General features: G+C 50.9%; 1 protein-coding gene across 1 annotated transcript in view; it reads right to left on the bottom strand.

The window, feature by feature from the left end:
- Positions 1 to 5,174: 5,174 nt before the first annotated feature.
- Positions 5,175 to 9,065, bottom strand: part of PARP1 (poly(ADP-ribose) polymerase 1) — a 40,446-nt gene continuing 36,555 nt past the window's right edge. Inside the window, 5 exon segments of the mRNA XM_023531000.1 lie at positions 5,175 to 5,776; positions 6,056 to 6,170; positions 6,721 to 6,782; positions 7,476 to 7,603; positions 8,544 to 8,801. Of these exon segments, the coding sequence (XP_023386768.1) occupies positions 5,695 to 5,776; positions 6,056 to 6,170; positions 6,721 to 6,782; positions 7,476 to 7,603; positions 8,544 to 8,801 (645 nt within the window). The 3' untranslated portion in view covers positions 5,175 to 5,694.

Raw genomic sequence — 9,065 nt, 5'->3', positions numbered from 1 at the left:
ATGAGGGGACAACTTTCTCCTCCTTTCCTGCCTTTGGACGTTAAAGCTAGGAGTCCCGCTGCCATCTTGCCACCCACCATAAAGGGAAGGCCAAGAGAAATACCGAGCCGAATTAACCAATCCTGCCTCTGTCCACTTCTTGATGAGAGATCACACGTGTCCTTATGGATGGAGCTGTTGTGAGTTGGGCTTTCCTTTTCTTGTAGCTGAAAGATGCTCTGATGACCATCGAGCATCTTCTAAGAGTTAATGCACCCGGCTTGGGAAGCCATGAACTACAGTCTGGTCTCATTCTATTGATGTCTTCTCTGGTCCTCAACTTCCTTCAATGGCTCATCAGTCTAGACAACAGCAAAAGCAGGCTGGAACGCAGGTCTCCAGGCACCGTTGAGCTGTCTCTCGACTTTCTGGGATAATGTGTATGAAAGGCAATCTTCATATGTGTGTGTGGCTGGGCGGTGATGAGTAAGACACATTGTGTGGAAAATGCAGGTTATCGACCTGCCCCATTTTAACTTGTGTTAGGACCTTGGAGTCTCCTACTTCTGTGAGCCTCAGTTTCCACATCTGCCCACTTCATACTAGGTTGTCAGGAGCTTCTTGCTGGCATCTGTGGTTAATTTCTTTCTGATCACATTCCCTCCACAGCATCAAAATGCAGCCCATTCACTAGAAGTGGTTCAGAGGATGAACCGGGAAGCGAAGGGGCTGGCTTTCCTCTTTCATGTTGACAAAGAGAGCACTGAGAGGTCAGTGTGCCCTGGACACTGAGGATCTGCCACCTGCCTGTTATCAGGGAGAGCAAGGCAGGAGCTGGTGTCACCATCTGCTTCTCATGGCTTTCTATCAACACTGTCTCCTGGCTCGTCCCCAGTACCCACAGGCTTGAATGCCCACTGGTTCTCTAGTTTGGGGACTTGTTGGTTCAGAGAAACAAAATTTTTAAAAAATTGTATTTCTGGAATACTTGTACCGTGCTAGGCAGACACACAGATCACAACTCAAAGCTTTGTTATTGCCTCCAAACCCAAGTTGCACACTGGCTTATTCAAATATAAAAAGCCCAGCTTGGGCCCTGGGTTGAGTACCACATGGCTAAAATTAGCCTGGCCATCTGCTGAGACAGCAGCTGGGCTATTCTAAGCCTCAGCAGGCCTGCCTGGAAGTGGGGCTGGGCCTGGGGGGACAGTACTGGAGAGTCTGATCCCTTCGGTCAAGCTGAATGACCGGGAGGAATGGGAGGATGAAGCCACACTGAGGGAAGGCCAGTGTCATGGTCAGGTTTCTCAGACCGAAAGGGCGTAAGGGCACCTGTACCGTCTTGGGCTCTTCCTCCCCAGACTGTCCGACAGTTCCCTCCTAAGCCCGGGATCATCTTTGTGCCGACCCCTGGTTCTCCTTTTCTGACCAGGAACTCCCTTTGGGCTCCTACCCCAGCAAAACCATCCCCTGGGATTTCAGCCATGGCTGAGGTTGAGGGTGTGTCAAGGCCAGGAACCAGGCTAAGTACTTTACAGGGATGAGCTTTTCTCAAAACGACTCAAGGGTCGGTACCAAAAGGTTTCAGGGACTCGGAATGGCTTGATTCATCCTTCTGCAGCTGGAGGCTTGGCTGAAAGGGTCTGACGGTGGGAGCCCTGGCTCGGATGACCCTGGGAATATAAGGGTTCTCTCCTTTGGGCCCTGACCTGTTTCCTCCACACTGAGCCCATCACTGTTTCTCCAGAGGGGGGCGACAGTACCCCTCCATTACACTACAGAGTGAGGAATCTGGGGGATAAATATCATCTGTGCATTCATAGATTCTCCAAAATCGAGAGTCCAGTTTCCTGTTTCCTGCTTCTAATCCCTCATCACCACTCCTAGACTTGGGCGAGTGAGGTCTGTCGTGGCCCCTTAACTGGTTGCTTCAGGTCGTGTTGTCACAGATGGTCACAAAACCGGGAGTTGCTACCTGTAACTTTCTGCTTCCGTATTCAGTCCTTATTTTTTCTGCCTTCGCTCAGAACTTTAGCTGATGACAGTCCTTGGCCTGGTTAAGTGCTCCGAACGTTCCCTCCTGAGGGTCTGAATCCTCGACAGTCCTGTCACCGCTGAAGGCTGCTGACCCAAGCCTCTGCTGTGAAACACGGCAGCACTCAGAGGTGCTCCTGAGGACCCCAGGTTGCAGACACTGTCCTCGCCTCCACGGTGCAGCACCCCAATTTCCTCTTAGTAATCAGTCGCTCCAGTCAGTAGAGCAACGTTTTTCTCTGCTGGTGGGGGGACGTGGCCGTTAAGGAGCCCCAAAGTGCCAGGTGGCAGCCTCCTCTGATTCAGTGGAACCATTGCTGTGTCCCTGGGGGACACGTGTCTCTGTCAGGGCCTTGGACCTCCAGCCCAGCAGAGCTCCAGGGCGGGAAGCAAAAGTTCTGAGTGGATATATCAGATGCGGTGACAGGAGCCACCCCCACTCCACTGCTTGGCTCCCAGACCCACGAAGTCTGGGTCTGGGGGAGAGTGACTTACACTGGTCCCTGATTTAACCCACATGCTGGACCCCAGAAGATCATGGTGCTGACTCACACTGGCACTGTGAGGAGCCACTCGACCTCTCAAGGAGGCCTCATCTAGGTTATGGGATGTGTGGCAAAACCAGGTAACTCGTGGGCACGAGCCCAACGCCGACCTGCTTTCTGTGAAGTGAGACCTCTGACCGGAAGCAAGGCCGTGCAGGACATGACGGGGGTGGACGAGCACCCCGCGTGTCCCCCGGCACACAGAGCGAACGCCCGGTGACCCCATCACTCGCACTGCCCACTCGCCCTGTGGTGGGCCAGGTCACTGAAGAGAAATTGTTACAGACCACATTTCCTTCCTTTTCAAAAGCAGTAACCTCTTCTTATAACCTAGATTACCCACTTCAGAGACGAGTAAGCAAGGGGAAAACGCACTGCTCTCATAAGCCAGAAAAATGGACAAGTGGAAGCTGCTGTCAGATCTTCCAGGCAGAGATTAAATGGCCGAAGTGGGGCGGCCAGCGGGGCGCTGCCTCTCAGCCGGCCAGACCTCCCGGAACCGGCCACTACCCCCAAGGAGTCATCGTGCGGACGCCCTGCCTGGAGAAGTGATGGAAACACCATTCCTTAAAACGAAAACAAAAAGCAAACCATTCCCAGAGCATTTGGGAGCTGAAATGCAGAATTTAAAGGGACACCATTTGAAATTCTTAAGGCACCTGGGTGACGTCGGTGCCATAAAACCAGCCCAACACGTAGAAGATGAACCATTCCTGATATTCAGATCTTGACAAGTGAGAAGACGTGAGGTTTCTGGAGGCCAGGACGAGGCACCTCGCAGCCTTGCAACGTGACTATTTAATGCACAGACACGCGCTGTCTGCCAGGGGTGGGGCAGCGCCCCACTGGATTCATTCAGGGCTCTGCCCGAGCACAGAGCTCGCTCTGAGGTTCACCCCAAGGTGACATTCCAACAAATCTCCCCATAGCAGCCTCACGGAAGTGCTCTGGGATACTGAAGGAGCTGCTTCCCACCTCCAAAGGCGGCCCCCGCAGAGGTGCGGCAAAACTAACTGCCAACGCAAAACCCATGGGCTGAAGCTGCGGTGATGGGCGGCACCTCAGTGCACTCGACACCACGTGCACCGGCCGCTGTGCGGTACGCCCGCGGCCTGAAATGTGAGCCGAGGACAGCCGGGGGCACGTCCAGGCACAGAGGCGAGAGGGGGCAGCTCAGGCAGCGGGATGCGGCACGTTTGCTCCTCCAGCTCACTGTTTAAGAAACTTTTTCATTAACTGCATGCATTTCCGTGGCACCCTGAGATAGGACTCGAATTTCTTTAAAATAAAGGAAGAAAATCCAAATATTGAAACATAATTTGGTAGCTTCCCTCTTTTAGAAAAAAAATATGGAGTCAGAAATATTCATCTCTCTTTAACAAAGAAATCAGTTTTGATTACAGGGAACCCATGAAGCAATCACTCAAACCTAAAAATACTTTGTTTAATCAGGTACTGTGAGGGTTACTGCCTTTCTCTGTGCTGATAGAAAAAAAAAAAGGTGAAGAATACAAAATACTCAGGATCCAGGGAGCCTGAGAGCCTTACTGAATGTGGCTAATCAGGAGAGGGGGCCTCTGGTGCAAGGAGCTAAGGATTTTCATAAAAGATGCTGAAAAAGATGAGGATTCCACTGTTATTGATTTGCTGCATTTCTCTGAAATTTAACACCTTAACTTGGGTTTGTATAGCCCTCAGCTTATTAACAGCATGAAGTCACAAACATAGCTCTTAAAGGACAGAAATCACACCTGTTGTTATAATCACTTAAACGTAGCTCAACGTAGAAAAGCTTAAGTATTTTCCTTCTCTCCTATCCTGAATGGTGCCTGTCCTTTGTCTTCCTCGCCAAAAAATCCAGGGAAACTTGTGAGTTTGAGACAACAGCTCGCTTTGCTGCCTTCTCCTGCCCGTGACTCTTCCTTCCGGCCCACATTTCCTATTCTCCATCTGTAAAAGGTCAAAAGAGTCATACGCTACCACCCTGGCTTTCGGTGAACTTAAATGTAAACATTTAATTGTCATTCTCAAATATACAGCAGCAGTGTGAGCCAATACGGTATATGTAATATACTGCTCCACACGATAGAGCGATACACTGGCCTGAGTTTAGCACCAGTTAACTAACTGATAAGCTGACACAGCATCTTCTCATGTCTCGCATCTGCTTTTCTGCCACTCAGATGTCCTGTTTGCTGCCTGGCACATCCTGGGGTTTCACAGACACAGGCACAAACAATCCCCTGTGGCCTTTGTGGACCTTGCACTGTGATGATTAACCAGACCGGTAGTCAGAATGGGACCAAACACACGGTATGTAAATACAGAAGTCATTTCCACAGTAACTGAGAATTACTTTCAGCCTTTGGGTATACTGGCGATATAGATAAACTTGGAAGACAAAATCGCTCATAGGAAAGTCGAGAATTTCAAATGCAACTTTTAATTTACTGTACTACATGTTCCGAGAGTTTCCACATTCAAGTGTCTCTGCAAAAGGAAAGGCCCTTTGCTGGCAAGTATGAGAAGTTGTTAACGTTCCTCCTCTTGGTCTCCCCGCACCCCCTCATGAGAAAAAAAGCCAAAAAGGTGATAACAAAGGCAAAATAAAAAAAATTTAAATAGTATGAAATTAGTTTTTATTTTTACCTCAAAATAAATGTTTAACATTTTTCCAAAAACCAAAACTAAAGATGAACACTTAGAAATAAGGGTGAAGATTATTTTTTTCTTCCCTGGGGAAACCAGTAAGGCAGAAGTTCTAATGTGGCTTGGTTCTTTCCATAGAACTAGTCTAGGCCAATCCCCCCCAAAACCCAAAAAACCCAACCCCCCCCAAAACCCCCAACCTCTCCCCAACTTTTTCTCTATTCAGTTGTACCTACCAGAGTTAGGGCTGGCAGGAAAAAAAAAAAATCCCCAAACATCCGCCCCGCCCCCCAAAACCAACACAAACAACAGATCTGAAAAGTTGGGAAAAATCGTTTAACATGTGACCAAAGTTCAAATCTTTCTGAGGAAATCCAGTGAAGGAATGACCCCTGACCCCTCGGCAACCCAGCGGAGGTCAGTGTGAAGCACAGCAGGCGAGTTCATGCCAGTGACACTGGGCTGCGACTCAGCCGCACCCCCCAGTTCACCACAGGGACGTCTTGAAATTGAATTTCAGCTTCAGCAGGTACTTCAGATTTACCTGAGCAATGTCGTAGACGATGTACCTGGAGGGGAAGCGTGTCAAGGAGCAAACAGTTTCATGACGGGGTGCACGTGCTGCCCCCAGGAGGGCAGAATGTTGGGCGCTGCTCACACCCCAGAAACTGTGCGTATCCACGTGGGGCGCCCGGTTGGTCCCTCAGCCAGCACCGGCACCAGCAGAGACCACTGAGGGGAACTATGCCCGTGAGACCTGTTACAGGACAGTTTCGCACCAGTCCGGGGGCTGACCGGCTACAGGAAGGGACGTGACAGCCCCGGGACCGCCCTTCGTGAAAGGATACTCATTATACAGCAGACAGGTGTCGTTCACGCCAGACGGAACCCCGGTCCCCAGAGGAACCTCTACACCGTCCAGAGTAATGCTGGCTGAAGGGTCAGGGGTGGTTTTGCCCAAACCTGCAAAACAGAAGGCACGAGAGAGATGACCTGTGAGAATGGATGTTGCAAATGTTCCAGGGAGATGAGATCCCTTCATGTTAGGTCTGTGTGTTCATTTTAAAAATACATAAATTCCATACTCTATCCTTCTTCCACACATTAAGCTGCAGGTTACACATAAAGTTCCCAGGGCACCAGCCTTAACTGATTTTAATAAGAACAGGAGCACCCCCAGCCTCCACCCCAGGACCGTATTTCTGCTGAGCAGAATTCCAGAGCAGTGACATCAACCAGGCAGATGAGACTAACTCAGCAGGTGCTATGACCTCCAGCAATCTAAGATGCTCCAGGTGTCACTCGATCCACAGAGGTCCCTCAGTGCTGGAGCTGAGAGTCAGGTTAAAACCCAACGCACCTGGTCACTGGTGCACAAACCAAGACCCTCTGGTGGCATCTGTGACCCTAGCTGCAGCCACAGAGTGAAATGGTTTTTCATGGCCCTCCAGCTGTTTAACAGCTGGCCATAGGAATGCGGCCTCTGGGGAGAGCCCCTTCCCGGACACGTTACCTTTGACACTGTGCTTGCCCTTGGGTAACTTGCTGATGTGCGAAGCATGCTTCAGTTCATACCTGTTCAAGAGGGAACAGTCTCAGAAGAGCCTTTAGGGACAAGGGGCTCTCAAACCAACAGTCTGATTTTCAGAATAAGGTCAAGGAGAGGAGGAGACAGACCCCAGAGAACCCCGGCCACGGTCACTGCTGGGCACTCCCTGCCGCTCCGGCTTCGGAAACCGGAAGTGCAGCTCTTTCTGAACAGAGTCTGTGCCAACGACCGCTGCTCTGGGGCCTTTCAAGGACCGGTCCTGTTCAGAGCTGTGGCCGGCCGCTCTGGAAGCTTCCAGTCCAGCCCATGACCCCCAGACCCTGATCTATCACATCACTCTGACCTTTGGGTTACAGTTGACAGGACCGACGTGGGGTACTTGAAACTGGGATTAAGACTCAAGTTTGGTATGAGCTGGGCCATGGGGTGACCGTCCTCTGTGCAAGTCAACCTCTGCCTGCCAGTCCCCAGGAAGAATGGGCACTGCCAGTCCCCACGGCCTGGCTGTACTGCTGTCCTTGGGATGGTGAGGCAACCCTATATCCTGCTCGTTCACTTAACTTAGGAATTGGCTTCTGCTAACCACCACCTAACTGGTGGATCTCGTAACTGTGGAGAGGAATTTTCAGAGTCCCCTCCCAGCCAGGGGGAGTTCTTCCCACAGCCTACCTCTCCCATCCCCATCAAGTGCCGCCAGCCCCAAAGCCAGGTGTACTCACATGTTTCCAAGGGCAACCTCTCCCAACAGGATCAAGCCTACTGGGTCTCCCTGAAACGCGTGGCAGTAGTTGGCACTCTTGGAGACCATGTCGGCGAAATAGATCCCTTTACCGAACATGTAGCCAGTCTGCAGGGGTGGAAAGGGGACAGCTGAAAACCTTCTACGGGAGCCAGCCGCAGTGCCAAGGGCAGTAACGGCCACTTCCAATTCCCATACGGCCCCTGGCTGGGTCGCTGAGGCCTTAGCTCCTGACCCGGGCTGTTCAGATCCCAGATACTGAGGCCACAAGAAGTACTTAACCTCTCTGGACCCTACTTTCTCCTCTGAACTGGGGGAAAGAACCTGACTGGGCTGTTGTGAAGACTAAATGAGTTAATAAACTCTACTGAAACTAGCACCTGACACGTGTAAACACCCGATCAACGTCGCTACTATTTTTATTACTTTTAAGTGAAAACACGAGGTTCAGAGTGGTTATCTGCCCAAATCACGAGCTACTGCACAGCACTAGAGTCATTAAACCTCTTCCCGCCCCACTTTTTACAACTGTAAAATGAGAGGCTTGGAAGACCACCTCCAATTTCCTGTCCAGCTGGCCACTTCTGTAGTCCAATAGGTGACGCGACAATTCATTACTGTATTTTCCCGAGGAAGGCACCGGAGCTCACAGCGGTTACCCGGCTGGGAAGTGGTGGAGGCAGATGGAAACTCGGCTTGGCCCGTGGCCAAAGTCCATTCTTTGCACATCGACATCCCAACTAGCATTCCCAGCACGGCCTGGACATTTCTTCTGTTCCAGAAACTATGCTTGACACATGCAGCCGCACCACCACCACGGGGGTTAGGATGGGAGAATGGGGGTGCAGGTACTACCTGGGGGCTGTGCTGAGGGCCTGGAGAGGGATGCCTGGCCACCTGTCAGCCACGGCCGAGACAATACCCACAGCTTTAAACAAGACTCCTTACTCACTGGGGCATGTACGGTTCTCACCTAAATAAACTCTTTATGGAGCCAAGTGCAGAGACAGGCGCTGCCCACTCCACACTCCCCCAGCCAGGCACTTACCACAGGTGCTTCAGGTGGGGCGATCCGGAGACCCTGGGACAGGATTCCGGCAAAGTTGGTGGTCCTGGACCCATGCCACAGCAGCCTTCGGTTATGCAGCTGCTTGAACGGCTTGTAGCGCTGGCTCTCCCCTTCACGCTCTATCTTAAAGATCTGGTAGGAATATTAAATAAACGAGAGAGACGAAGAAAGCCGTTTGTGACTCTGGTTAACCCGGGGATCTGACTAGATACAGGACTGACTGGTTGTCCCCAGAGCCTGGAAACGTAATAGCTCTTGGAGCATGTAAGGTGTTTCAGTCACGATAGAGCAACCTGACCTGTCGAGGTCCCATCTAGCAGAAACTAGCGACTAAAATAAATACTAGGTGTAGCAGATGCACACCTGAAGCATTTCATTTTGGACCCCCGATTCTAAAACCAGGTTTTGGGATAAGAAATGTCTTTTAAAACAGAATAAAGCCACGCCAAACCACGAGACTACTAATTTTTTGCTTAATAAATGAAATCACTTCCTTTGATT

This window comes from Pteropus vampyrus, unplaced genomic scaffold, assembly GCF_000151845.1.
Source record: "Pteropus vampyrus isolate Shadow unplaced genomic scaffold, Pvam_2.0 Scaffold60, whole genome shotgun sequence".
NCBI lineage: Eukaryota > Metazoa > Chordata > Mammalia > Chiroptera > Pteropodidae > Pteropus > Pteropus vampyrus.
This window is presented reverse-complemented; position numbering and strand designations above follow the sequence as displayed.